Source organism: Plecotus auritus, assembly GCF_963455305.1.
Source record: "Plecotus auritus genome assembly, chromosome: 8".
Classification (NCBI taxonomy): Eukaryota; Metazoa; Chordata; class Mammalia; order Chiroptera; family Vespertilionidae; genus Plecotus; species Plecotus auritus.
Window position 1 is genome coordinate 61,932,085 of NC_137782.1, and position 14,293 is coordinate 61,946,377.

The 14,293-nt window shown below is 45.4% G+C and overlaps 1 protein-coding gene across 2 annotated transcripts in view; it reads left to right on the forward strand.

Annotated features, from left to right (window-relative positions):
* Positions 1-14,293, forward strand: part of PIGU (phosphatidylinositol glycan anchor biosynthesis class U) — a 105,896-nt gene that overhangs the window by 76,597 nt on the left and 15,006 nt on the right. For both annotated transcript variants that reach the window (XM_080685024.1, XM_080685025.1), the window contains 3 exons: positions 4,361-4,515; positions 6,095-6,238; positions 9,344-9,468. In XM_080685024.1, the coding sequence (XP_080541150.1) occupies positions 4,361-4,515; positions 6,095-6,238; positions 9,344-9,468 (424 nt within the window). The remainder of the gene's footprint in view (positions 1-4,360; positions 4,516-6,094; positions 6,239-9,343; positions 9,469-14,293) is intronic.

Sequence of the window (14,293 nt, forward strand, 5' to 3'; positions counted from 1 at the left end):
GTGCAGTCGGAACTGGGGTTCAGTGCAATCAGGAGCTTTTGACTCCCTTCCGCTAGGGATAGCCTGTGGTAACCTCCGCAGTCAGTCTTTGTGCGCACTCGTGCCTCCAGACCCCTGCCGCCGTGGCTCCCCTGAGTCTCCGAGTCTCCGAGTCTCCGTGTGCCTTTCTCTCTATCTGACAGTCCAAACTCCCCCTGTATGAGCCTGGGTCCACAGGGTTTCGCCCGGAACTGAGGTTCAGTGCAGTCAGAACTGGGGTTCAGTGCAGTCAGGGGCTTCCTTTCCCCTCCCGCCAGAGAAAGCCAGCCAGGCACTCTGCCACCCTTCCTCTCTGCGTGCGTGTGTCTCTGTACCTCAGCTCTTTGCCGCTCCTCCGTGAGCTTTCCTCTTTCCTTCTAGTTGTAGAATTTCCACTCAGCCAGCTTTCCTGTGGTTCTGGATGGTGTCCGTTCTGTCTTTTAGTTGTAGTTTTGAAATTGTTGTGCGGGGCAGCAGTTTAGGTGCTTACCTATGCCGCCAACTTGGTTTCTCCTCCAGCAGTTCCTCTTAAAGGGCCAGTACACAGACTTACTCAGACTCACTCCCTCTAAGTTCCAGCACTGGGTAGTGGCTTGGGGGGGATCCAGGGACATACAGAGAGGAACTGGATTGTCTGGCATAGGGACAAGAACTCAGGCGGTTTTTCCCAGACAGAGGTGCTCAGAGGGTTCATTGTTCCTATGCTGAGACCTCCCCTGTCACAGAGCTGACTGGCAGCCATATTTGAGTCTCCTTCAATCTGGCTCACACTGTTCCCTTTGCCCTGGTGATTCTTAGACCCTGCTCCATCCAGTTTGCAGCCCCACCCAAGCTGTTTGCAGCTGCTTTTCCATATGAATGGCCTGTCCTGGCTTAGGCTTTGCTAAACTCTTTCAAACAAGCAGTAGCTGGTGTCAGCATGCCCCATAACTCTCAATAAAAGGTCCAAGTCCTAGCATTAGAACCAGTCTGCCTTGCTTCACAGCTTGGCCTCGCCTGGGCACTTCCAAGCCCAACATGAGTAGAAGCCATCTGCAGATAACTCTGTAGCTCCAGCTGGGAGGCCCCAGAGCTTCAGACCATACCAAATTACAACTCTACACATCCATGAGCTACACATTCATGGGGCAGACTCAGTGAGTACCAACGTCCCACTGAAGCAAGTCCTGCTCCATAGGGATTTGCACAGCAGCTCTCCCACTATAGTTGCAGCTGGTCCTCACAGCCAGTTGATCTGGAAGTCACTTCCTCCCAGTGATGCCAACAGCAATCAAGGCTGAACTACAATAAGACTGTGCACACAGCCCACACAGGGGCATACCTAGAGTGACCAGCTCAGGTGACTGGGGAAGCTAAGCCACTGGGCCCTACAGGATACCTACTACACAAGGCCACTCTGCCAATTCCAGGAGATAATAGCTGCTCTACCTAATACATAGAAACAAACACAGGGAAGCAGCCAAAACGCAGAGACAAAGAAGCCTTTCACAAATGAAAGAACAGAAGAAATCTCCAGAAAAAGAACTAAATGAAATGGAAGCAAACAATCACTAGATACAGAGTTCAAAACAATTGTTATAAGGATGCTCAAGGATCTTAATGAGAGCTTCAAGGGACTTAGAGAGAATTTCAAGAACTTTAGTGAGAGCATCAAAAATGAAAAAGGACCACTTAGAAATTAAGTATACACTAACTGAAATAAAGAATAATTTACAGGGATTCAACAGTAGAGTAGAGGATGTCACCAATCAAATCGGCAATTTGGAATATGAGGAAGCAAAAAACATCAAATCAGAAGGGCAAAAAGAAAAAATAATCCAAAAATATGAAGATAGTGTAAGGACCCTCTGGGACAACTTCATGTATACCAACATTTGCATTATGAGGTTGCATTATGTGGCTGCCAGAAAGAGAAGACAGAGAGCAAGATATTAAAAATCTATTTGAAGAAATAATGACAAAACTTCCCCTACCAGGTGAAAGAAATAGACTTACAAGTCCAGGAAGCTCAGAGCATCCCAAATAAGAGGAACCCAAAGAGTCTACACCAAGACACATCATAATTAAAATGTCAAAGGTTAAAGACAAAGAGAGAATGTAAAAAGCAGCAAGAGAAAAGCAGTAAGTTACTTATAAGGGAGTGCCCATACAACTGTCAGCTGATTTCTCAACAGAAACTTTGCAGGCCAGAGAGCAGTGGCAAGAAAAAATCAAAGTGATGAATAGCAGGGACCTACAACCAAGATTACTCTACCCAGCAAAGCTGTCATTTAGAATTGAAGGTCAGATAAAGAGCTTCACAGACAAGAAAAGGTTAAAGGAGTTCATCACTACCAAACCAGTCTAACATGAAATATTGAAGGGTATTCTTTAAGAAGAGAAAAAAGAGGAAGAAGAAAAGATAAAAATACAAACAATAAAATGGCAGTAAATACATATCTATCAACAATTGACTCTACTAGTAAAAATCAAAATAAACAATGAGTCTAATGAACAAAGTAAATCCATATAATAAAAACCTAATATGCAAATCGATGGAACAGCAGAACTACAGTGCTATGATGCACACTGACTACCAGGGGGCAGACGCTCAATGTAGGAGCTACCCCCTGGTGATCAGTGCACTCCCACAGGGAGAGCACTGCTCAGCCAGAAGCTGGGCTCATGGCTGGCAAGCACAGTGGTGGTGGCAGGATCCTCTCTCACCTCCAGGGCAGCACTAAGGACCTCTTGGGTGATGTCCGCCTGCGAGCTTAGGCCTGCTCCCAGGGAGCAGGCCAGGCTGAGGGACCCCTCCCCCACCCGTGCATGAATGTCGTGCACCGGGCCTCTAGTTCATGAATAAAATAGAACTAGAGGCATGGAAAAATTGAATAGAATGGTGAATCTCAGAGGAACAGGGGGAGGGAAGGTGGGAAGAGATTAACTAAAGAACCTATAAATGCAAACAATAGGGTGGTGAAGGACTGGGGTGGGAACTTAGTAGAGGGGGACAATGGCGGGGGGGAACTCTGTAAGTACTCTCAACAGTATAGAAAATTTAAAAAATAAATAAATATCCCCAGCCTAGCAGTGTGGCTTAGAGGTTGGATGTTGACCAATGAACCAGGAGATCACGGTTCAATTCCCGCTCAGGGCACATGCCTGGGTTGTGGGCTCGATCCCTGGTGGAGGCATGCAGGAGGCAGATGATCAATGATTCTCTCTCATCATTTTTAAAAAAATTTTTTTATTGAATAAGAGTGGTGAAAGAGGACATCCCTATCTTGTTCCTGTTCTTAGGGAGAAATATATTTTTATTGATTTCAGAGAGGAAAGGAGAGGGAGAGAGTGATAGAAACATCAATGATGAGAAAGAAACATCAATCGGCTACCTCCTGCATGCTCCACACTGGATCGAGCCTGCAACCCAGGCATGTGCCCTGAGCAGGAATTGAACCATGATCTCCTGGTTCATAGGTTGACATTCAATCTCTGAGCCACACTGGCCAGGCTTCTCTCTCATCATTGGTATTTCTATCTCTCTCTCCCTCTGCCTTTCTCCCTGAAATAAATAAATAAAATATTTTTAAAAAATAGATGCCCCCAAATGCTTAAAGTGAATGTGAATCCTCCCATTATCTGGTGTACTGATCTATATAAGTACTAGTAGCTGTGCGCATGAATCTGTGCGCCAGTAGCTCACTGCCGCCTTCCAGTAGCTCTCTGCCCGCTGCCCCACCCTCCTGTAGCTCCCCCTGCCCCTCTCCCCCGTCCCCCCCTCATAGCTTGCTGCCCTGCCTCCTCCCTGTAGCTCTCCGCCACCTGCTTGTAGCTCGGTGCCCCACCCTCCTGCTGATCCATGATCCGGTCATTACGTGGAAGCGTAATGCCCATTTGCATATTACATCTTTATTATATAGGATTATGTTTTATAAGATCTCATGAGACCAAATTTATTAAATATGCTATTCACATGTGCCACTTGGTTACTGGTTTTTGTCTGTTTGATCTATTCAATTATACACTGATGATTAATTTGTCTGTTTTTCCTTTGTAGCTCTGTCCATGTCTGTTTTATATATTTTGAGACTGTGTTATTAGCTACATACAAGTTTAGAAATGTTATATCTTTCTGGTGACTAGAACCTTTTATGATTATGGAGCATCCTTATCTCTGTAATACTTTTTAATCTGATAACAGTATAACCAAACTAGTTTTCTTTTAGTTAGTGTTTACCTAGTATATATTTTCAATCCTTTGATTTTCAACCTTTTTTATTTCCTGTGTTTTTAAGTTTAAGGTGATAACTACCCTCTATTATTGGCCTCCCTAAATGTACTGTTTTGTCTTCTCTCCTAGCGACAGTACATACCCGTGAAAGTAAAGAGCAAAGCCTTCTGGATCTTCTCTTGGGAGTATGCCATGATGTACATGGGAAGCCTAGTGGTAATCATTTGCCTCTCCTTCTTCCTTCTCAGCTCCTGGGATTTCATCCCTGCAGTCTACGGCTTCATGTAAGTAATGACCTCATTAGAAAACTCTGGAAGCTAGTTTGGTTTTCACAACTCCAGCTGGAATTAGAGTGCAAGCAACCACAGGGAGCATCTAGACACCGTGGTCTTTAACTTTAGAGTCCATCAGAATTACCTTCAGGGCTTGCTAACACCCCTGTTGTTGGGCCCCACTTCTAGAGGTTTTAAGTAAGTCTGAGGTAGGGACCAAGAATTTGCATTTCTAACAAGTTTTCAGCTGATGCTATTCGGATGGTCCAGGAAACGCACTTTGAGAACCACTGGTCTAGAGCATGTATTTGTTCTAGTGCACTCTTTAGGAACATCCAAAGCGACTACCAGCTCTGCCTAGAAGGTTTTGGTTCAGTCCCAAAGAGGAATGAATGTATTCCTTCACTGTAAGAGGGTCTCTAAAATAAAGCCACCTCCCATGTGTCAACCTTTTTAGAAAAAATCAAAATGGGTTTGCAGTAAGAATTCTGCAGACATTTCCGAATGCTCTCTGTATGGTATACTAAAGCAGGTAGCCACTGCCCAAGCTTCAAGGATCTCACAGTCCAGTATGGTGGTAGACACTTAAACCAGGGTGGGGAAGGGATCTGGAGTGGCAGACTCCCCTTTGGGATTCTGGGCTGCTAATTTGTGTTAAATCCTGGCTGAATATAACAATATCTTAGTAACTTTCAGCTCTTCATGCTCTGCCTTGAATAGGAATTTGTAACGCCTTGGATAGTAGTGAAAAGCCTTTCCTGGTTTTCTGCTGGCCACAGACTGTGTTCTGTACCTCATTTGATAGACGAGGAAATGTAGTTACAGCAGAAGGCAAAGGCTTGCCCTGGGGGGAGCTGTGTTAGTGAAATCTGACCACGAGTGCTTTCCTATTTGTTCTTCATGCTTCATATGTTCCCCTTTTGAAATTGTGAATGACATCAGTTTCCACTCCATATTTTTTCGAATAAAAAATATAATGTTAAATTTTAGAAGAGCCAGAATTGCAGCCAATTTTTATCTGATACAACTCGACAAAAATTTTTCCAGTTAAACCCGTACTTCTTGAATGAGGTCTGGTATCCTCGCCAGAATCTGCTGATGATTCCTCAGCCCCTAGAAGTCTCACTGCAGTGGCTTCTGCTGTGGGATGCTGAGCAGGAATGGGGAGGGGCAGAATCTTCGAGCTTGTTTCTCTAGGCAAGCCTTTGGAATGCCCCAAATAGATATTGTTCGTGTAGAACCCATTCCTCTTTTGTTACAGTACTGAGTATCTCCTAATTTTAAACATATATGTCTTGGCAGTACAATAGGAGCTGGTCTTTTGATTTCTAGCATGAATCCCTGCCTCATTTCAGATATTTGATACATGCCAGAGTTTGGCTCAGCTAACATTTATTATAGGTTATCATTCTCTGCCCCTTGTTTTTGTTAATTAGCTATATCCAGGGTGCCTATAGAGCCCCTCACATCATGATCTCTGTGGAGACAAAGTCATTCTTCACAGCCCAGTAGTGATCAGCATCTTCAGGAGAAAACCAGGTTAAAGCAGACCATTTATAACTTTGCTCTCCCTTTGTTTTCTTCACTCCAGACTTTCTGTTCCAGATCTCACTCCAAACATTGGTCTTTTTTGGTACTTCTTTGCGGAGATGTTTGAACACTTCAGCCTCTTCTTTGTGTGTGTGTTTCAGATCAACGTCTTCTTCTACACCATCCCCTTAGCCATAAAGCTGAAGTAAGTGTTTGGACCTGCTCCTTCTTTGTTCAGAGAACCATTTGTAGCCTTGCAGGTGCCTTTCAGATTGGGAGCATCTGCTAGTAGGTTTCTGCCATCTTTGCCCAGGGAACCCTGCCCTCAATCGCCCTGGGTGTCAGTGGCCCGTAGCCAGCAATAGAGTCACACATGAGTGCAGGCTGCAGGGAGCACCCTGATATTTCTCCTGGCCTCACTCTGGGGCACTTGCACCCACACTGCTGCTGAGTCCACTCACTGTTTTGGATAACAGCAGAGGCTGGAGTTGGAGTTTGTCTTTGGAAAAAGTGAATCTTGTTGGGTGTCCTGTATCGGCAGCCCAGTGACAGTTTGCCAAAGGGGACTCAAGATGTGTTAGGTGGGAGGCTGGCCACCTGTAGCTCTATTTAATCTTCTCATCAATTTCCCTCAAGAGGGTTGTCTGTGGAGCTCTCTTCTGCAGTATGACAGAGCTAACATATGCTAACCTAGCTCCATCCCAGGCACTTTTCTTGGTTTTCTGAAAGGTATTCATACCTAACCCTTCCGGTAGCTATTGGACGTAGGCATTATTTTACGATCATTACTCTCATGTTATACTTGAGGAAATTGACATTCAGAGAAGTGGAGTGATTTTCCCAGAGTCACACAGCTATTAAGCAGTGGAGCTGGGATTCAGACTCAGGTTTGTCTGGCTCCAGAATCTATGCTCAGCCCCTTGATCTGTGAGAGATCACTTATAGTAGCCCCTGGAAATGGTTCTATTATCCTAGCTTCAAAGAAGGGAAAACAGTTACAGCTAAGCCTGGATGGTCTGGGGAGGCTGGGAGAGAGTTTGATTTGGATTTCAAGAGCTTGAGTTCTCTGCTCTAATCTTCCTGCCGTTCTTCATGTCCAGTGAGCCAATCCCACTGGGTAAAAGCTCAGAGCTGATGCTTCCTTCTCATGACAGCCTTGGCCTGGCATCTGACAAGAATCCATCCTTCCTTGGCCTAGGCTCCAGAACTCTGGCAGCCTTACCCAGGCAAGCTCTCCAGCTGTCTCTGGACCACATTCCTTGCCCTTGTTCTTGTCAGGCCCGGCCACTGGGCTGAGGGAAGTGGTGAACCCAGAGCAACTCTCCTCACTCTGTAAAGCTAGCTCTCCACCAGCTTTCATTATCAGCACGTGAAAGGCCACAGATAGCTCCTAGTTAGACAATAGCACCACCATCATGTGAAACCCCACCACCACCAGGCTCAGAAGAGTGGAAACAGAGGATATGAAGATACCTGACCTCCCCCACTGCTGCCCTCCTGTGCCCAGATATGAAGCTCCCTGTGGTGTTTGCTTCCAGTGTGGGAACAAGGCCCTTCAAGCCACCTGTCTCTAGGCAGTGTCGCAGGAGGTTCTGGTCTCCATGCTTTTTGGCACTACGTTTTTACTGGTCTTTTCTTTTTTTAATATATTTTTATTGATTTCAGAGAGGAAGGGAGAGGAGAGAAAGATAGAAACATCAATGATGAGAATCATTGATTGGCTGCCTCCTGCATGTGCCCTTGACTGGAATTGAACCTGGGACCCTTCAGTCCGCAGGCCAACGCTCTATCCACTGAGCCAAACCAGCTAGGGCTTTACTGGTCTTTTCAAAGAAATGTAGTTTTTACCAGCTACTAAAAGCCCAAAGCCAGTGATTTGGGTTATCTTTAGGAAGATGATCACTGAGGTAGATGAACCCTTAAAAGCTACAGGATTGCGTGACTTTGCCAAGCTGAGTTTCTGTAGTTGCTCTGTAGAAGGATTGGAGTGTTTGGGTGTGTACATGTTTACAGGATTTTCATGTTTGTCAGATTTACACCCATTGAGTCACCCTGCCCTTTGACCTGCAAGACAAGAATGCCATTAACCTCTGAAGAAAACCTCCATGAGTTGGGCATCCAGGAACTGTGCAGATGTAGGCCACGTGCAGATTGCTTAGATGTAGCTAACAAGGGTGTAGATCTGGGCTCTTTCTGTTTGCTTCCCTTTTGCATGTGGTCAGCTCTTGGAGGAACACTGGAGATTGAGCTCTGTCCCCGCCCTGCCTGATCAGAGCTGTCCTGTGCTAGGCACTCAGGAGAACAGTCTCGGTGGTGCTTAGGTGTTCTAAAGACAAACAGCTCATTCGCTTCTAGCTAATTCGACTTTTCTGAACCTGATTTCCTTATCTGCACAGTGCAGGTGACAACATTGCCTACCTCGAGGGGCAGTTGAGGTGTAGTGAGGATCACGTGCAACATTGTAAGAAAAGGGCCTAGCATGGAGCTTAGCAGAGCAAGGGTTCAGGGAATGGTAACCATTTTGTTTTAGCTTAAGGAAACAAGAACTCCAGCTCCAGCCCTTAAGAGCTGAAAAGCTGCACAGCTCTCACTTCTCTTTCTGGAAAAGAGTTCATCGTAGCTAAGGGTCTGTAGACCCCACTGACCCAATTGCCAGAGAAAAAGCATCAGCAAGGAAGCACTTCCTGCCCTGCGTCCAGTTGTCAGAGGGGCCTCTGGCCAGGGAGACTACCTAATTACAAGCAGTCTTTTAAGCCCACTAATAAAGAACGGCTGACTTCATTTGTTTTTTTCCTTGGTGGCTCCTGGGGGCTGGTTGTGGGGAGGGAAATGGGAAATGTCTCTGTGCGCTGTTTCTCTAGTGTTTGCTGAGCCCTCCTCACCACCTCTGGGCATCTCTGGGTCCCCACAGGTTTTTGTTTGTTATTAAATATATTTTTATTGATTTCAGAGAGGAAGGGAGAGGGAGAGATAGAAACTTCAGTGATGAGAGAGAATCATTGATTGGCTGACTCCTGCACACCCCCTACTCGGGATCGAGTCTGCAACCCAGGCATGTGTCCTGACTGGGAATTGACCTATGACCTGGTTCATAGGTTGTCACTCAAGCACTGAGCCACGACAGCCCGGCCACACAGTTTTTGGCTCTGCTACTTGACCTGGCCCCAGTGTCTTACGGGTAGCAGAGTCAGCCCTTGCCTGAAGTTCCCTGGAGAGTAGTTTTGGGTTTGAGGGATAGAGTCAGGAGTCTCAGGGGTGGGCCTGGTGCCTGACTGATCTCTGTCTGTATGTCTGTCCTGCCCTACCCCAGGGAGCACCCTATCTTCTTCATGTTCATCCAGATTGCCATCATCTCCATCTTCAAGTCCTACCCAACAGTGGGGGATGTGGCCCTCTATATGGCCTTCTTCCCTGTGTGGAACCATCTCTACAGATGTGAGTATTCATTCCTGCCTCTAATCCCCTGGTGGCAAGTATGTGTCAGCCTGGCCTCAGATGAAGCAGCCAGGGGAAAAGGAATTGATGGGCATTTGATGGGCATCTGTTATGCCAGCAGTACCAGGAAAGAGGCAGTGACATGAGGCACAGTAACTGCCTCCTTGGTGCTATAGACTAATGATGAAAATAAAAATAACTACCATTTATTGAGTACTTACTATTTACCTGGCCAATGTGGTCCTAAGAGTATTACATGCATGAGCTCATTTTATCTTCATACCAGCCTTTGAGGAAAGTATCCCCATTTTGCAGATGAGAAAACTGAGGTACAGAAAGGTAGAGCCACTTGTTCAAGGTCACGTGTCTGGTTAGTGGAAGGGCTAGCATTGGAATCCAAATCTGTGAGCCTGTAGCCAATACTGTCCAATAGGACTTTCTGTGATGATGATAGTTTCCTATGTCTGCACAGTCCAATAGAGTAGCCACTAGTGTGACTAAGAAACTGAATTTTTAATTCAGATTAAATTAAATTTAAGAAGCCATACATGGTGAAGGCTATCATATTAGTACAATGATAGACCTAGGGCTTTGAACCATTTCTAAGAACTCCACTCAAAGGTCTATAGAAAACAGATGGGCAATACTAGATTTCCTGCCTACGTGAAGTCCCCTTTAATCTCTGATCATCCCCTGCTCAGAAGATGACTGAGTGGTGATCTAGTTGTGCTTTCTAGCCCCCAGTGTTTCCCTCAGGGGCTCTTAGCCCTCTGTGTGGGTTCTTTTCAGTGTTTGTGGGCTCTGTAGGCTCATGACTCACTTGCCTCTGTGTCCCCAACACCTAGGATCAAACCTGACACACAGCACAACTTGGCAAATGTTTGTGGATGGGGGTTTTAAACCTCTAATTAAGAGGCATTGTCAGCGGCCCAACACCACCTGATTCTCTAACCAGAATGGAAAGGAAGCTGTTGAACTTGCCTTGCCTATAGTGGGTATATAGCAAGGTGTCAAGAATGAATTCTGAAGGGCAGGCTTCAGAGGAAGCGACTATTGCTGTTTTGGGGCTGTCTGGGAGGCAACCAGGAAGTGAAACTGACCAGCTGCCAGAAAGAAACCTACCTATAAGAGTGGGCCTCTGAGCAAGGTAAACAGCTGAGTGGGCGGACCAAGCAGGCCTGCTCTTGCAGGTGATGGCCTGGTGGGGCCATGACCAGTCCTGCCTGACTGGGAGGAGGAAGTGATATCTTCTGCCTGTGACATCCTCATTGCACAGGTAAGAATCACCCAGTCCAGCGGGCTCAGGGTCAGATTGGGGCCCCTTGGCAGAGAGTAGCTAATGACAAATCATGAAGCCACCAAACACATGAACATACCCCAGTTTGTGACATAATGTGTCTTGGGGACATCGAACCTCTTTCCCTGAAAGTAGAGTAATTCTTTTCTTAGCTATCTATCCTACACAGAGCATCTCTCCCTTAGGTAACATCTTTCATCCCATATTGCTGAACACAGTCTGGCCCAAACTGGCCTGAGTCTCATTTCTGGCTTTCCTGTATGTTTTAAGGCAAATCATTTAATCTTTCTGGGCCTCCCATTTTTTCATCTGTCAAATGGGGAGAATATCATGAGTGTTTTAAGTTTGAGACAGTGTAAATATAAATAGCACTATAGTTATTATCAGAAGTAATAATTACGTGGGGAAGGAGGTCTTCTGCATAGTTCCATGATCAAAGTTTCAGGCTTGGTAGCCAGAGTCATTCAGAGTCATTCAAATAAACATACTCTTCAAAACTTGAAATAAGCTATTTTATGCCCTCTGGGGTGATGAGGCACAAAAAATAAGGATGGAGTTTCCAGGAACCTGGATGATCTAATAGATGCTGTTGCTGGCAGGCTGGGCAATTTCAGCTGTCTGAAGGCCCTGCAGACAGGGTTGGCTGCCGTCCCTCAGTGCTGAGCGCCGGCAGCAGAGTACTCATGCTTGAGGTGTCTGTTTGGGGCATGACACCTGTGAGTCATGACACCCCAGTGAGGAGTGTCTTCAGCCTGGTCCTGAGAACCTGTGAGTGGAGGCTTTCAGAAGTCTTTAAGCCTTAAGTTGAATATATTCAGACTTTTAATGTGGTTAAGAATTCAGTTTAAATGTTAGTTACCAGTGCTAACATGCCTGCTAACATGTTCACCTTTTTGTTTTCCTGTCCTGCTCAGTGGGGAGAAGGCACAGGGTCCCTTCCCTGAGTGTAGGCCCCAGACACACCAGGACTCTGTGGTGCCTGGGGCCAGGATGAGTCATAGGACACACAATTGTGGTGTTAGGGAACAGCCTGCTGGCAGAGCCCTTGCCACCTGCCGAGGTCCAGCTGAAAAAGCCAGTTACCAAAGGGCTGGATTTTGTGTGTTTTATTTTGTTTTTATTGACTATTATATAAATATAAAATACTATTGATAAAAATATATATAAGTTATAAAAGAATAATAATACAATAAATTCCCATAGCACCTAGTTTAAGAAAGGGAATGACACCCTAGCTGGTTTGCTCAGTGGGTAGAGCATCAGCCTGCAGACTGAAGGGTCCCAGGTTCAATTCTGGTCAATGGCACCTACCTCAGTTGCAGGCTTCATCCTTAGCCCTGGTTGAGGCCCGTGTGGGAGGCATCCAATCGATGTGTCTCTCTCACACCATGTTTCTCTCTGTCTCTCCCTCTCCCTTCCACTATCTGTAAAAATCAATGGAAAAATATCCTTGGGTGAGGACTAACAAGAAAGAGAGAGAGAGAAAGGGAGGAAGGGGGGGGGAGGAGGGAGGGAAAGGAAAGGGAAAGGAAAGGAAAGGAAAGGAAAGGAAAGGAAAGGAAAGGAAAGGAAAGGAAAGGAAAGGAAAGGAAAGAGAAAGAAGGAAGGAAGGAAGGAAGAAAGAAAGAAAAGGAAGGGAAGGGAAGGAAGAAAGGGAACGACCCCATGACCTTTGAAATCCTTAAATCCCCTCTGTGCTCCTCCCGATGGGACTGGAATTTTATTTCTGAATGTCTGAGGCTTAGAGAAAGTGACTTGCCTGAAGTTTCAGTTTGTCAATAGTGGAGCCAGAGATTGGATAAGCCAACACAGTGAATGTAGTGGGAAACCTGATTCCATCTGGCCTGGCAAGTCTCATGAAGGGTGAACCCTTTCGTCTCACTAGGCCCTGGTCATCTCTGACATCTCTGACACCTCCTGGTGCCTGGAACAAGCTGTCCTGTGCCCTGGGTCCCTACTGCATCTTCTCTGGCATACAGCTTTAATCCTCTGGCCCGTCAGCCAGCAGGAGTGAGGAGCAGCTCCCCAGTCCTGCAAAGGTCACCGCAGGCCAGAAGCCAGCTGGATGCTGGTGACATTTCCTCCAGGCACATGGGAATGTGTCTTTGCAGGTCTTCATAATTGCACCCAGGAGCTGCCTGTGAGCCTCTCTCAGTCTCTGTGCACTAGGTCACCTTCTTGTTGCCTGATCTGAAGTCCAGAGTGGTTAGAGGCATGGAATAAAGACCCATCTGGGCTGTCAGGCCACCGGAATTCTCTTTCAGGAAAAATGTATATTCTTTTTAGCAAAATAATTTCCAGAGGGTGAGAAAGAACACTGAAATGTAAATAGTGATATCAAAGTGGAGCAATGATAAATAGGTTTATTACTTCTCAAGGTTGTAACATTGCTTAATAATAACAATATCAACAATAATAATTCTCAGTGCACACATCCCTTTTCCAGACTTCCTGTTCTGAGAGAGAGGATGAGAGGTCTCAGGAAGGCTTTAACCTGTCAGCTGTGAAAGCCCAGAATTGTGGAAATTTCACATCAGAAAAGAGGACCTCAGAAGTCCTCCAGGCCAGTGTTTCTAAATTGTGGGATTTCAAAGACCACTAAAATTTCAGCAAACTCTGATGACAGAGTTGCCAACTTTTTATTTTACTGATGATATTAAAACAGTCAACTACCAGCCCTCGCCAGTGTAGTTAAGTAGGTTGAGCATCACCCAGTGCACCAAAATGTCGCCAGTTCGATCCCTGGTCAGGGTGCGTGCGGGAGGCAACCAATGGAAGTTTCTCTCTCTCTGCCTCTCTCTCTAAAATCAATACAGACGTGTTAGTTTGTTTTAAAAAAACAGTCAACTACCGACCATTCATTTCCATTTCATAAAAGAGAGGACTTTTTACAAAAGCAACAACCAGCAACAAAAAAAACACGTGTCATTTTTCAATAAGAATGAACCTTAAATTGAAAGCATTCAGCTTTCATAAGAACTTTGAACTACCTGTCCTGGTCATTCTCCCTGTGACAGTGATGTCTCTGTTGTAGACTGCTGTGGGTCTCCTCTTTGTAAGGTCTACAGCTGTGATCCAGTGGTTCACAGCCGTGGCTGCATATTAGAATCGGGGGAAGATATTTTATTTTATATTATTTTATTTTATTTTTATGGGGTAAGCTTTTAGAAATTATGGTGAACCCATCCCTAGAGACTCTGATTTACTTAATGTGGCTTCCACAGATGATTTCATTTTGCAACCAAAATTGAGAACCGTGTGTAAGCCATTCTCCTTCCCAATGCATGAAACCCCCACAATAGCATTTCAGCCAAGTCTTTGTACAGCTGATATCAACAGCCCCAAAATTCTGACTTAGGAGAAGGGATTCCCTGAAGATCAGGATCAGATTGGGGAAGAGAACTTTGATTCATTAAATGCCCACCATTACCAGACTCAGTGCGAAGGTTTTTTTGTGTTGTTTTTATTTATTTTTTAATTTTTAATTTAATTTAATTTTGTTTTGTTTTTTGTTAATCCTCACCCGAG